The sequence below is a fragment of the Podarcis gaigeae genome (genome assembly GCF_964106915.1).
Source record: "Podarcis gaigeae genome assembly, chromosome: 7".
Classification (NCBI taxonomy): Eukaryota; Metazoa; Chordata; class Lepidosauria; order Squamata; family Lacertidae; genus Podarcis; species Podarcis gaigeae.
In genome coordinates, this window is record NC_139683.1 from 33,626,334 (window position 1) to 33,642,005 (window position 15,672).

General features: G+C 43.2%; 1 protein-coding gene across 2 annotated transcripts; it reads left to right on the forward strand.

Moving 5' to 3' along the window:
• The first annotated feature begins 1,186 nt into the window (after window positions 1-1,186).
• Window positions 1,187-15,080, forward strand: TRAM1 (translocation associated membrane protein 1). Of its 2 annotated transcripts, none has more exons than XM_083747944.1 (11): window positions 1,187-1,657; window positions 4,159-4,222; window positions 5,092-5,213; window positions 5,373-5,489; window positions 5,647-5,705; window positions 6,029-6,113; window positions 7,898-7,968; window positions 9,130-9,234; window positions 10,180-10,323; window positions 12,630-12,787; window positions 14,491-15,080. In XM_083747944.1, the coding sequence occupies exons 1-11, from the start codon at window positions 1,535-1,537 to the stop codon at window positions 14,562-14,564; spliced, it is 1,122 nt and encodes a 373-aa protein (XP_083604070.1). In that variant the 5' UTR covers window positions 1,187-1,534; the 3' UTR covers window positions 14,565-15,080. The 2 variants fall into 2 exon arrangements, with proteins under 2 accessions (XP_083604070.1, XP_083604071.1); XM_083747945.1 differs by lacking the exon at window positions 1,187-1,657 and adding an exon at window positions 2,961-3,124.
• The last annotated feature ends 592 nt before the right edge of the window (window positions 15,081-15,672 follow it).

Sequence of the window (15,672 nt, forward strand, 5' to 3'; positions counted from 1 at the left end):
TTTTAAAGAATGTTAAGCATTTGTGGGGGGCAAGGACACACTGCATACTAGACAGGGCTGGCCCAATACATTTTGACACCTGACACGAAGCACAAGGTGGGTGCCAAAGTGGGATGTGAAGATATGCAACAGGAAGAAGGGTAAATGGAGACCAGCAGTGCTTCCTTTTCACCAAGAAACTGCTGTAGAGGCGGCATTGTGGGGGCTGCCAAGGAGGTGGCAAATCTGGCCTCTAAGAAGCATGTTGCAGCTGTTGCTACTACTGTGGCAGAGGCAATAGACAGTGTAGTCCTTGGAGGCCAGATCTGCTGGCTCTGTGGATCCTGCTGCTTGAGAGGGTTGCCTCACCTTGCCTCACAGGTGGGCTGGCCCTGAATATAGGGTTGTACAAAGATGCATAAAAGCTAGCAGGTAACATGGTGGTAATGGTTACGTATCATTTCAAACTCAGTTGAATACATGTAGTGTTGGTTTGGGGAAAGCTTGATGGGGACTAGTCCAGGTGTGCAAGCTTCATATCAGCCATGTGAAGTGATGGAGAGGGTGCAGGTGGGTTGGAACACCTGCTTTTGTACACAGGAGGAATCAGATGCACTGAGCAGCTTGTCTGTTCCGGATATGCCGCTGGAGGTAAGCAAGCCGTAAGTTTCTTAGCTGAAAAATCTTAAGGGGAAGTAAATGGGAGGCAGACATGTAGAGAGTCAAAATCTAGATATCTGAAACAGGGTTTCAGACTGGAGACTTTCCCAGAGACTGAACTTGGACCTTGTGCATTCAAAACCTGGTGTTCCCTTACTGAGTGACGACCCTGCCTTGCCCGATTCAGTTGAGATATAGAAATTTGGGATACAGAAACCCACACCTTTGTACTTAAGAAGCAGAACGTACAGATCTAAAAAGGGCACAAAGACCGTCCTCTCTCACACATATAGTTCTCGAGAGCTGCTGCAGACAACCTGTGCTCTTTCAGTAACAGGTAACCCAAGCAACTCCTACGCGCATGTTCGCCTTTCTCACACGCGACCCCTGATTTTATTCACCATAGACTTTTCTTCTCTCTCTTTCCCCCTTAGTACCTCTAGGACTCTGAGCCGGCCTCTGTGATTGGCCGGGCGCCCTTTCTAAAAGGGGCGGGGAGGGGCCCAACCTCCCGCTTCGCCCTCTCGTTAATCCAATCCACATCCAGTTCCGGATCTGGGGCCTCCGGAGCGGAAGGTGGCGCTCTCGCAAGTTCCCAACGCCTGCCGGTATGGAGCCTTCTCTGCGGGCGGAGAGATAAGAAGCGACGAGTCGCGGTTTCGAATGCTGGGCTGCTGGAGACTCGGAAGGGGGGAGGGGCAGGGAGGCGAGGAGGAGGAGGCGAAGTTGGGCGGAGCGGCTGCCTGGGCGTCCTCCCCTTCCTCGGGGCCCCGCCGCAGAGAGCGCGAGCGGGATTGGGCTGGGCTATAGGCTAGCGGCGGCAGCGGCGGCGGCTGGAGCAGGGGCCGAGGAAGGAAGGAAGGGCTGGTGGTGGCCGCGCTGCGCTCTGCCCGCCATGGCGATCCGCAAGAAGAGCAGCAAGAACCCGCCCGTGCTGAGCCACGAGTTCGTCGTGCAGAACCACGCGGACATTGTCTCCTGCATGGCCATGGTCTTCCTGCTGGGGCTCATGTTCGAGGTGAGGAAGGAGGACCAGGAGGGATGGGGGGAAGGCGGAGAGGAGCTGGCGCCTTCCTACGGTCAAGCAGGCGCCTCGTTAGAGAGCGAGGTCCGCTGCTCCCCGGCCAGCGCGGCGTGGGGAAGAGACTGGTTTCCAACAGGGACAAGCTTCTAGTCCCTGCCGTCGCCGTCCCTCCCGCTTCCTCTTTCCCTTCTAGTGTGTGTAAAGAGAGGAGGGGAGTGGTGTGGCCGTCCAAATGCTGCCAGCAACATGGTCGTGGGGAGCTGGAGTTCCTCCCTGGCCGCAAACCTGTGTGGGTCTTAGAAAGGATCCTGCGTGGCGTGGGTGGTGGAGGGGGAGAGGACACGGAGTTGGGTGATTAAGGCAGCGGCTTCCTACACCCACCCACCCACCCCGCCCCGGGAAACATCTGGCAGGCTCTTCGGTCCTTCCTCGAGCCGTTCGCCTTGGCAAGAGGGAGAGTGTGGGGTGGTAGGAAGTCAGCAGGTCCTTGTGTCAAGACGGGGGGGGGGACACGGGGGAGGCAGGCGGATGCGCCTTGTTGTGTCCGCGTCAGCAGTTGCTGTTGTGGGTTTGCGCGGAGGAGCAGCTCGTAGGTAGCCCAAGCGGTGCATCATCCTGCGAGCAGGAGCAGCCGCCCCTCCCCGGCAGATGTGGCTGCCTCCGTCCTCAGTCAAAGTCTGCTGGGCCTGACATCTGTCTCTCATGCTCCCCCCCCCCCCCATATACACACTCGCTTCTCCTTTGGGGGAGCCGAGTGTGCTCCACACCCACTTCAGCCCCGTCTTGCCGAAATGCAGACCTGCAGCGCTGAGCATCCTAACCAGGGAGTAAGCCACACGGAGCACGGTAGTGGGGCTTACTCCTGAGTAAGCCTGCACATAGCACCCCGCTCTCGGAGAGGGGAAGTAGGTACAGCCCCCGTCGTCTTTGCTGCCTCCAGGGTTTCCGAAGCGGAGCAACCGCCGCAGTGTAAACGGGGTTTTCGGAGTGTGTGGCGAAAGAGCCTCCGCCGTGCACGCCTCTCTGACCGGTTGTGCGCTTGCTTGCCTGGCTGCCTGCTGAGTAGTTCCTGGTCTCGTCAAGGTTACGTGGCACTCGGAGCTGGAGCACTATGGGGAGGGCGGGGAGACTCGACGTTTTTGGAGACGGGAGGTGCTGGCAGGGTGTGCGGAGCGGGGAGCGCGCAGAGGGAGATTTGGCTCCGGTTGCCTGGGCTAAGGGGAGGGGAGAGGGCGCGCAGTCCTTTGTGTGCAACGGGCAGAACTACAAGCCCCATGAGGCGCTGCGGGAGCGGCTCCTCCCCTCCTCTCGGCTCCAGGGAAGGTGAGCTGGACGGTGACGTGTACATAGAGCGAGACCCGCGGCCCGCCTTCTGAGCGTGGCGGTCGCTTGCAGTCGTTGGTCGCAGCCAGATGGGGTTGCCTGGCGCCCCTCCAGATAGGGGGTGCGACACGTGTCAAGGTGTGTGCATGCCATGGCTCTGGATTAGAACCAGGGAAGGGGAAGGTGTCCTTGAAATAGTTAAATAACTGACTTATAAAAATATTTATATACTGCTATATCATATTAAAAAAACATGAAAGCAATAAAACATGAAACAACTTATTAGCCCCAGAGCTTAATGAGGGTATGGAAGACTTAAGCAGTCGAGTGACTTGCTCCAGAGCAGTTTTAAATGGTAGTGCTTCTTTGTAAAGTACTGGAGCAATATAACTTTAAAGCTCTGTTGAAAACCTCCTTCAGTAGCTGCTGCCCCAAATTCTGATGACACTATGGAGGAAAGTAGCCTGAGGAGCAGATGCACTTTTATAAGGAGCGGTATTAGAATTGCACATAGGAGCTTGACTTTATCTGAGCAGCATGTCTGCAAATGCCTTTCTAAAATAGTTGCCGTTGGTTTTCCATGCAGTACATTGGTAAATAGTAATGTGTCTAGCATTTTTCTTTCTTGAAGCTAAAGATTGCAGCAGTTTCTGTTCTTTCTATACCAGCTTGCCCATAAGTGATGTCCTGAGGCAATTTTTGTTGGGAACAGCTGTTTTAAAAGTGGCATGAGCAGTTATGTGTACTCAACAGTGCATTTGCTTGCGTTATTTGGACAGACACAAGCTTATAAGTAACCACTCATCTGGGCCACTGTGGCAAGCCTGGATAGGCTTGCATATAGATAACAGCCAACAATAGGAATGTATTGGCAAGAAGATTGGGGTAGGGGACTGAAATATCTGTGGGTTTTATAGGTGATCTTGAGTTACTGGGTATATTTGTTGAAATAGTAAAGAATTGTGGAAATAACCAGTCTTCTGTGACCCATTGTCCTAGTTTGATGTCGTTTCTTCAGCTACACAAATAAATAATAATTGTAATAATAATGTTATTTTCCTTGCTTCTGAGTAGGCATGGTTAGGGTTGTGCTGTTAGTATGTTTAGAATGTCATCCTTGGTGTGTTCTTTGTAGAAATAATTTTATTTAATTGGGTTTTGTTTCATTTCAGGTTACAGCAAAAGCAGCTGTTGTCTTTGTTACACTTCAGTACAATGTTACCATTCCTGCCACAGGTAAAGCTCTAAAAAATATTTAGGCATTTGTCCTAGATAGAAAAGGAATACTGATTCACTGCTAATATATTGCCATATCATCTAATAGGCTAGTCCTAAAACATGCTACACTAGCAAACACTGTACTAGTGGAACAGCAGAAAGATGAGAAAAATCAGCACAATTTTTCGGTGTCAGTTCACCAGTAATGATGTTTGCTTTGTGACCTATAGGCTAGTTTGAATATATCACCAAGCAATGGCTTGGTGCAACATGTATGAGTCTTGAAAGGCTGTAGAATTTCCTCTCCCTTCCCCACTCATCACATATCATTATTTCATCCCTTCCTTCCTGGTTTGCAGCAAATAGGTTTGTCTTTCCTCCAGCAACATGGTTTACACTTACTCCCTGAAAACAAGGATCAGAAACAATGGATCAGAAACCACAAACCCAGGGAGGGGATCATGAATGCCGGAGGAAGAGGGGCACACAAATGCAACGGTCCTGCTTCCCTTGTTACTCTAGCACCAAACCACATTTTTGCATTGTCTTACCCTGCCTATTGTCAATATGAGCTTAGCTCTGGGTGGAAACTAAGTTTTCCTTGCTGTGCTGCTCTTAAAGATAAATAAGATTTTGAATCTGGTGACTGAAATAATAAAGGCATGATTTGTTCCAACATATTAGCGTACTGCATATATTTTAATTTAATTTAGACTTTTACTTGCATTAACTAATGCTGTGTTAGTGGAGAAGTAAATAACAAACTAGTCCTTGTAGTCTTCATTAAACTTGAAATAACTCTTTAATTTCTTCAGTTCCAATTTCAGATTAGGAGCGGGTTGGTAAAATAAGTGTATATTTCATGTTGCTGTCTTTTCTTCTCCTAGAGAAACAATCTACAGAAACAGTCACATTGTATCACTATGGCATCAAAGATTTGGCTACGGTTTTCTTCTACATGCTGGTTGCAATAATCATACATGCTATCATTCAAGAATATGTGTTAGATGTAAGTATTGTCAAGACAATATTGAGTATTGCTACAGTGGTATTTGATTGAGTGTATGGATGTGTTGTCAACGTGAGTCTTGGATTTGGCTTCACATGACAGATAACTACGTATGAAAGCTGTTACGCAGATCACTAACACGGATTCCTTTTCTTTTAGAAAATTAACAGGAAGATGCACTTTTCCAAAACAAAGCACAGCAAGTTCAATGAATCTGGACAACTCAGTGCGTTCTACCTTTTCTCCTGTGTTTGGGGAACAAGCATTCTTGTCTCTGTGAGTATCTCACTTGTACATACTTGAGCTGCAATTCTGTATCTCTTAGTAGGAATTAGTCCCATTGACCGCAAATGAGACTAACTTCTCCATAGACCTGTAGTTAGTTTAGTCTTAACCATAAAAGGTATTTGACATGTTTGTTTCTTATTTTCAGGAGAATTATGTAGCTGACCCAACATCACTCTGGCGGGACTATCCACATACATCATTGCCGTGAGTTTATCAGAGCTGCAGGGTGGGGCATGTATCATATAGTTTCTTTAACTTGTCCCAGGGTGTTAAATCAACCAGCAACTTGTTTGCAGGTATTTCAAGTTCTTTTCTTCAAACAAAAGCCTGCTCTCCTGGTCTTCTGTTGCCAATTCCAAGCATGTTGTTCTTTCATAAATGTGTGACTGGTAGTTTCCATCCTACCATTAGTTCTTAATCTCTGTAGAAAATATTTCAGATATGACTCCATTGTAACACCTAATTTAAACAAGGTCTTATTCAAGAGCTATTTCAATATCTTTGACCTTTTCCATGCTGTATTGTAGGTTCCAAATGAAATTTTTTTACATCTCCCAACTGGCATACTGGTTGCATGCTTTTCCAGAACTATATTTCCAGAAGACAAAAAAAGTAAGTCCACCTTTAGTTTCATGTTCAGAAGCCTCTAAAAATATGTGTACAGTGGTACATCGGGTTAAGAACTTAATTGGTTCCGGAGGTCCGCCGGAGCACAATTTCTGTTCCCATCCTGAAGCAAAGTCCTTAACCCGAGGTACTATTTCTGGGTTAGTGGAGTCTGTAACCTGAAGCATATGTAACCCGAGGTACTACTGTATATATTTTAAAGACTTAATTAGCTGGTAGGAAAGAAAAGTAAATTCTTCTAAAAGCAAACTCTTTGTTCATGGCAATGCTTTAAGCAAGGTTGTTGCCTAGTTCTGTATATCTTACTGTCAACATTTGTAGCATTCTCCCACACTGTACTTGGGTCTTCTGAGAGGTAGGGAAGATTTCTGTAAATTACTTTTCCAAGGGACTTTGCTTTTACCTGGATATACAGGTTGATTCACAATGAAGTATACAGTTTTCATTTATAGCAAATGGAAACTGCATACTTCATTATGTATCACCCTGTATTTCTAATGATTAGGCTGGAACCCCACGCAGCAGGTGTTGAAAACCTTTGGCCATGTTTGCTAGGGCTAATGGGAGTTCAGCAGCATCTAGAGAGCCAAAGTTTTCTTACTGCTATACACATTTATCTAGGAATTAAGTGCCAGTGAACTTAGTGGGACAAGTGAATAGACATGCCTAGGAGTCTCTTGTTAGTTAGGAACACTAAACTGCACCTGGGAAACCTACCATACTTTTCCATGTATAAGACTAGGGGGTTTTGCTTTAAAATAAGGTTAAAAATCTGGGAGCGTCTTATGCACGGATAGTGCATATGCCCGTTTTCTAAATTTGGGGTCCCCAAAAGTAGGGGGTGTCTTATACATAGGTGCATCTTATACATGGAAAAATACAGTTAGTTGCTGAACTGCAAACCTCTGAAGGCTGTGTCGCTGCCTTGCTAAGCTCCAAAATGGTGAGGGTGAGACCCAGCACAGAACCAAGGTTTAGCCTCTATGGGCAGCGGCAGCAGCACACACCCATCCTCCAGCATAGTCACGAAGCTTTCATTTCCTTTTTTAAAGTAACCGCAGTCATTTCCCCCTCTTTGCATATTGCAGTGGCTGTCAGCTCTGGTTTATGATGATCTCGATGCAGAACAGCTGCATGGTATAAACGTTTACAACTTTCAGCATTGTAATCAGCCTTATTAGCAGCTACCAGGGCAAATACAGTGAGATCTTTCTCATTTCCTGCTAACAAAAATTAATTTTCTGCTTGGTTGAACAGTTCATGGTTTGAATGATAATAAGAGTAATTTGGTCATTACGTTCTGAAAGATGGCAGGTTAGCAAACAGTGAATAAGGTCTTGTATGACCACAGTATATCAGTGTGTGGTTTTTACCATTTGTCCAAGGGTACTGTTGCAACATCCAGTGAATAGTTGGAGCAGCACTAGTACATTTATTACTTCTTAGGTGGCAAAGTTTCTGGCCTGTTGCAATTTGAAACCTAGATGTGGGGAACTGAGGATTGCATATTGTAGAAATCTTACTACCATGCAAATCTTCTACATTCTTATTTGCAAAAATACATTTTAAGCATTCGTGAAATAAATCAAGCAGAACATTTATTTTAAAGATTTGAGTAAGATTTCAGGGTACTAACAAACTCCAGGATCAGCTATTAGAAACAGAATAGTATAAGACAAGAAATGGTTGTCCAGATTGGGTAATGGCCAGAAACTGGTGAATGTATGAGAACTCCCTGCAGAATTGATAAAGCTGTGGCTTTTTCATAGGAAGACATTCCTCGCCAGCTTGTTTACATTGGACTCTATCTTTTCCATATCGCTGGAGCTTATCTATTAAAGTAAGTGACTTACTTTTTTTGCTGCCATACAGAGCCCCTTAGAGAAGATGGGGGGGTGGGGTTAAATTCAATAATAAATAACTATTTTGATAGTGAAACACAGTATCAAGTGTTCAGATACTGCAATCCAACATACCTTACATTGTACCCTGTAAAATGACTGTAGAAGTCCACTAGGTGTTTAGCAATCAGGTGTTTCCCTCAAAGGGAAAAGGTTTTTTTTGCAATAACTCATTTATTCCATCTTTCCCTGACCAGACCGCAGGAAACAAGATCATACCTGAACGGTTGAATTTATCTTGAATGCACACAGCAACTTTATTTCAATATCCAAAGTAGAATAATATATATATATATAGCATTTCTCCCCTGCCTTTGAAATTGAGCATGGGGGGGTCAAGCAGTTGCTTGAACTTCACATTCACAGGAATGATGCAATAAGCCCATGGTTCACTTTGAATGCTCAGTTTTCAAGTTGAATGTCTAATGGCAGTGTATTTTTACAAATTTTCTTCTCCCCTAGAAAAGCTTGTATTTAAATTTTGAAACATCAAGTTGTTGTTTTTTGGGTGGGTGTGGGTGTATGCACATATGTATGTATGTATGTATGTATGTATGTATGTATGTATTTTTTATCATATCCAGAGTTGCTTCAGCGGATAATCAATTTAAAATCGCCAATAAAACATTAAAATCAATAAAACTGTCAAAGTGCAAAGACCAGGAGAATTCATAACAGTTGCCATCAAGGACACGTGCCCTGAACTGTTCTAGGACAGAGTTATGTTCTCGTTGTTTGGCAGAAGGGTGATAAAGGCAGAACCGGATGGGCTTCTATCAGGAAGGTGTTCTGTAACTGGCACCACAACTGAGTGAACCTATCCTTCACACCTATGAACTGTGCCTTGGATGGCTAGGGAACCAAAAGGCATGCATCAGATTTTCATTCTGATGATCTGCATCACTGAGGGATCTATACTGCTGCAGAACATGTGTGTATATTCCTGGGCCTGTTTGAAAGCGGACATAGGAAACTGTCACTGAGCCCTGAATTCCTGTGCCAAATTTAATTAATGCAAGGCCAAATGAGTGGATTTAATCAAAGACCTTGTGTCCCTCTACCAACTCGAAACTTCTTTCCTTTCATTTTTGTTCTTACAGTTTGACCCACCTTGGCCTTGTTCTTCTTGTGCTACATTACTTTGTGGAGTTTCTGTTCCACATCTCCAGACTGTTTTACTTCAGTGACGAAAAATATCAGAAAGGGTAAGTACTTTACGGTAACTTCCAACCTTTAAAAATATGTCTGGAAATGCAACTTCTAATTAATGCTTGAACGTGTACAGTTAACATTGGGCTGCTTCAGCAAATGATCCCTGTTCTTTTGTACATTAAAAGAACATCTAATAATAATAGAGATAGTTTTGTTCTCTGTTTAAGATAAAAATTGAAGTCTGTAAGCAAGTATCTGGCTGATTACTTCAGGTACACAGACTTTGGCCTGGCTTACCTGTGTATCTCTTGGTCAGGTGCACCCCCTCCTCTTTCTCCTACATTTTCTTCACTTCTGACACCATGTTCCAGGCACTTCTCACTCCCTTGATCTTGCCACCTCCTGCCCTTAAGGATCAGTGCAGCTTAGCCAGATATATTCCTTCCTTTCCCCTCTGGCATAAAGACAACTTGCTGTTCAGTTACAAAGCCTTCATTACCTTCAGTACAACCACAGAATTCCTATGCACAAAACAGTTACCAATTACTTCTTGAGATTGGTGTGCATTCAGATACACATACAAAAACCTGGAATAGCTTCATTAGTTTTGAAGAAAGGATTTGACCAGCCTGTTTATAGAAGATGATATATATATCCACATTGAACAATTCCTTAATGTAGAAGCTATTTGAAGCTTAGATGGCTTCACACATTTTTCTGAGCCCTCAGAGATGGAAGAAGTATGACAGAAGAGCCCCACCACATGATATCCTCTAGAATGCCTTCCTAGATGTGTGAGAAGGGACAGTGTTCTGGCTTAACGGTGTTCTAAAATGTATGTGTGAAGTCAAGTACTTTAGGCCCATGACACCTTAATATTCAATACTTATGTTAATCGTATCTGCCTCTGAAATAATTGCTGTAAGTAGTACAATGAATGGATGGAATTCTACTGAGGTGCAGTAATAATATGTTCATACCTGGTCTCTTCCCTCTAGGTTTTCAATCTGGGCCGTCCTTTTTGTTTTGGGAAGACTTCTGACCCTAATTCTTTCCGTCCTTACTGTTGGATTTGGCCTTGCTAGAGCAGAGGATCAAACATTGGATTTTAGTACCGGAAACTTTAATGTGCTGCCTATCAGGTATGAGACAACAGGCACAGCTTCATAGTTAGAGGCAGTAAAACTTCATGAGTTGTTTGGGGGCCACTTTCCTAAAAGCATCTGGTGGGCTTCTGTTCGAAAGAAGAGGCTGCATCAGATGAACAGCTGGCAGGCTTCTTTCTTCTGTGGTGCTTTAAAGTCATAGCTTCATGTGAATGAAACTTGTTTGATTATTCTGCTTTTGTATGAACTGGCTTTACCTAGAACTTGTACAATTCCCAGTTACAGATAGGTAGCCGTGTTGGTCTGCCAGAGTCAAAACAAAAAAAATTCCTTCCAGTAGCACCTTAAAGACCAACTAAGTTAGTTCTTGGTATGAGCTTTCGTGTGCATGCACACTTCTTCAGATACACTGAAACAGAAGTTTCCAGACCCTTCTATATAGTGGGAGGGGTATTACTCAGAAGGGTGGTGGGAATGGGTGATTGGCAGATAGCTGTGATGAGCCTGTTGATGACTCTTAACGACTGCAATAGGTCTTACAGGAAAAAGCAAGGGGTGAGAAGGTGAAAAATGGCTTTGTCATGTATAATGAGATAAGAATCCAAGGTCTTTGTTCAGACCAGGTGTCTCCATGGTTTTAAGTTTGGTGATAAGTTGCAATTCAGCAGCTTCTCTTTCCAGTCTATTCCTGAAATTCCTTTGTAGTAAAACAGCTACTTTGAGATCTTATATAGAATGTCCTGGGAGATTGAAGTATCCCAAAGACAGGGTACAGAGGTCTGGAGGGTCATATTTGGCTCCTGTCAAAAAAAATTTTTTAATTTATTTCATGAACTTTATAGTATAATTATTATTATAATTAAGCTTTATTATAAAAAAAACCTCAAAGTATTTTACAAAAAAAAGATAAAACATTAAAATCAAGGAAAAAATCACAACCATACTTTTAAAAGATACGAAAGTTAAAATAGTAAAACAGATGAAAATTACCTCTCTCTATGCAGGATTAGGGTACCTTAAGGGTGAATTAGCTGAGTTGTAGAACTATAAAAATACAGTGGTGCCTCGCAAGACGAAAATAATCCGTTCTGCGAGTCTCTTCGTCTAGCGGTTTTTTCATCTTGCGAAGCAACCCTATTAGCGGATTAGCGCTATTAGCGGCTATTAAAGGCTTAGCGGCTATTAAAGGCTTAGCGGCTTAGAAAAAGGGGGGAAGCAAAAAAAATCGCAAGACTCGCAAGACGTTTTCGTCTTGCAAAGCAAGCCCATAGGGATATTCGTCTTGCGAAGCGCATCGAAAAACGGAAAACCCTTTCGTCTAGCGGGTTTTTCGTCTTGCGAGGCACCACTGTAGTAAATAAGAACTTTCCTTGTGTACATGTTTTGCAGAATAAAATGTGATGTAAAACATGCTGTTAAAAATGTGTGGTGTGCACTGCCTGTCTTTTCAGGAAACGTTTCTTTTTGTAGTTCAAGCATAAATCCTTAAATTTAAACACTTGAGCATGTTGACCACCTGATGTTGTTGGTGCAACTCCTTCACATTGAGGGTAGATGTTTAGGGTCTATCTGTGATGACTCCAGAAAGTGTTGAAACCATTCCACAAAGAATTTTGGCTCAGTTTCAGTATGAATTTCAGCTTCTAGTTACACAGTACCGTGACTATATTTATAGTTCCTGGAAGGATGTTGTTTCAGTGAGCTGCAGATCATGGGCTGCTGTTTATCTAGCCACATAGTGTATGTCACTGATAACGAAGTGTGAAATATCTTCATCTAGATCAAAGTACAAAAAGTGTCGCCCTCCTGGTTAGAGAATTGGATGTTATCTTCTTTGTCATAATACATAAATTTTATTTGTATGTTGCCTTTCCACAGTTCAAACCATGCTCCGGGCAGCACACAACTAAACCCCACAGACAAAACCCGAGACCAAGAGTCTGTTCAGCAGCCTCAGCTTTTGTAGCTGGAATCAGTCAGGGCCTTGTCTTCCCAGGCCAAGTGGGAAAAGGCCTGCAAGGCATGGAGCAGGTCTTCCAGGACTCACAGCCAAGTGTAGTTTAGTTATTGCATGGGAACGAGAGAATTTGCCAATTTCAGAACATGCTTTTCAGTCTATGCATTCCTATTGTGTTATTACCTTGTTAAATTCCTGAAGCTTTGCTATGCTTCCATTAAACCTAATCTCTCTGGGCTTTTTATGTACTTTCCTAGATAACAAGGAAATAAAAGGCTTGATAAATGGCCAAGAAACATCCTGCCCAGTGGGAACAGTTTTCCTGATTCTTCTCATTTCCGGATCTTCAGGAATCCTAGTACAGTAATCTGTCTTCTCTTTGTAGAATCAGCGTACTGGCATCTATCTGTTTCACACAGGCCTTTATGATGTGGAAGTTCATCAATTTCCAGCTGAGAAGGTGGAGAGAACATTCTTCACCTCCCCAACCAGTGAAAAAGAAGTTTGCAACAACTAAAAGCAAGCCTTCCAAAAAAGAAAGAGGTTTGTATTTCAGTCCTTTACTCTGTACATACTAATTTCTTACATAACCAAATATTGGCGAGACAGATTCATTGGGAGATAAAATTGGTTTCCCTTAAAGAATCCTGGGAACTTTCATTTGTTAATGTTCTCCTAACAACTCTCAGCACCCTTTGCAAAACTGTGGCTCCCATGGTTCCTTGGGGGAAGCCATGACTGTGAAAAGTCAGTGAAATAATGCTTTAAATGTATGGTGTGGGTTTGTCACACATAGCATCCTTCATAGTATTCTGTCTCTGGAAGGAGCTCTTGTCTCTTTTCATTTATCTTCTTGCCCTGGGTTAGTGATCACAACTGCAGAGTGTAGACAATCCACAGGCTTGAGTGGTGATCTTAATTTACTGCACCTTCTAGCGGCGCATAAAGGACGAGAGGTCTCTGCAAATAAAGCAAGAAGTTTCTAATGTCAGAATTCTGGCTAAGTTATTTATTTACTGGATTCCTGCCCTTCGTCGTAAGATCTCAGGGTGGATCACAGAATGGTTGGCACTCGTTCAGTAGCACTCAACTGCTCAAGCCCCAATTCATTTTTTTATTATTTTTAGATTCTTGGGTTGCATGCAGTCATGAAAGTGCTGAAAATTAGACATACGGAGTCATTACCTAGTTTCACTCGTTGACTCTTGAAATTTATTATGTATATTTTTGTTACTGGTGCATTTTACTGTTTGGGGTTTTTAGTTGCATTGTAAGCTGACCTAGGATGAAAAGTTAAGAAGGGCAGGAAAGGGGTAACCAAGTGCCCCCCTAGGCATTCATTGCCTGCTGGATCTTCTGTAAATGACATAAATTACAGAGCTTTACCTATTTGGAAATCTAGATTTTTTTATTATTTCCCCTTTTCTACAAGGAAATATAAGGTAGTGTGCAGGGATCCAGTTCCTTTCCTCTTCACAATTGTGAAGTAGGATATGGTGAGAGTTGCTGACAGGCCCAAGATCACCCAGCAAGCTTCATGACTGACTGAGGATTTGAGCCTCTAAGTCACTGCTTCCCAAACTTGGGTCTCAAGCTGTTTTTGGACTTCAACTCCCATCATCCCTAGCTAGCAGGACCAGTGTCAGGGGTTGTGGGAATTGTAGTCCAAAAACAACTGGACACTCAAGTTTGGGAATCACTTCTCCAAGTCTACCCACTTCTAGGCCAACTCTCTAATTCTTGGCGGCAGCCCTCAGTGGTGTTTTTCAGATAGTGTGGCCTTTCTGCCAAGCATAGAATACTATTGTAGCTATTTGTCCTAAGCCACTCTGGGCACTATTAACATATATCTATATCGGGTGTGAGGAAACTTTGGCCTACCAGATGTTGCTGGGCTGTCAAGTCCCATCAGCCCCAACAAGCAATACCAATGACTAGGGATGATGGGATGTGTAGTCCAAAAATATGTGGTGAGTCAAAGGTTCCCCACACCTAACTTGTATGATGAATGTTATTTTTGAAAATCTGGTTGTAATATAAAGTTGTCTGGACATAATTTTACCATTTCTTCTAAAGCTGTTGTGGGATATGGGATGCTAAACAAAATTGACCTTTGGTCTGATTCAGCAGGGCTAGTCTTGTCTTGTTTTAAGTTTGGCTTTCTACTAAATGAATAATTTTTTTTAATGCTTTCTAGATATGGTACCTAGAAAAGAGATTAACAATGTATATTGTCTTATTTTTAGAAAATGGAATAAATGGAACATTAACCTCAAATGGAGCAGACTCGCCTCGCAGCAGGAAAGAAAAATCCTCTTAAAACAGAACTTTATTAAGTTAATTGACTAATATCCCCAAAGAGAACTGCTTTTTACTTTGGAAAGTCCTTCAGCACCCAAGTTCCTATGGTTAACAAATAAAATAAAATTAATACTTTTTTGTTATTGCTACCATAATGTTTGTGCAGCTTTTTAAACTGAAAAAGGGGGCCACATTATTTTTTTAGTATCTTTGAAAATGTTGTGAGTGTTAATTGGAATCCACTTGCCAAAAATCAGTGATACAATCTGCCATTCCTTCCAGCTTTACAGTGATGAATCTAGTCCATTCCAAAAATCACAATATGAAATTCTTGTTTAAGGAGAAATTGAACATTTAAGTAAAATAGTAATGCCATATTTTTTTTTAGATATTCTCTTAACACTTAGGTTATATTTTGATTTTACAGTTCCGAACAGAATTTGTAAACTACCAAAATAATCCTTGTTACTTTGTAGACAATCTCTACCATGATTGAAGAAATTCCCTTATTAAAACACAGTTGGACTGATTGAAATGTTGCTGTGTATGTATATTGTCAAGTATACTGTGAGTTTTGTTGCCATCAGAACTTCCATCAGCATGTCTGGATAGCCAGTGACAAAACACTGCGAGTACATATTGATTGCTGTTTGGCATCCTCCTGGTTTACATTCACAAATTCCTGAATTTGAAGGCTCCCTGTGAAGATACCACAGCTGCTTTGCTCCTCTTCCCTGGGGGGTTTTCTGCTGTGCCATGGTGAGCTAAGTCACAGTTTGGTTTTTTGTCTCATCCAAATCCAGACTCATGGTTTATCTCTTTCCTGACTAACCACATGTTTGTTTTATGGTTTGTGGTTTGTCAGGGAGAAGCTAAACCACAAGACTGGGTTTGCACAATGCACTAAGCCAAACACACCAGCGAAGAAGCTACAACACCCTTTTCCTGGTGCCTACACACCAACCAGGGCATCGGATCTTGTTCTGCCAAGCCACATTCAAGTGTGCACCTGAAAGCATGCTGAGACAGGAGCGAGCATCACACACTACTAGCCCCAGTCACACCGGTCTCCCATCTCCACCAGCTGCAGCCTCAGATCTTTGGGTGGAATGTCGGAAGGCAGGAAA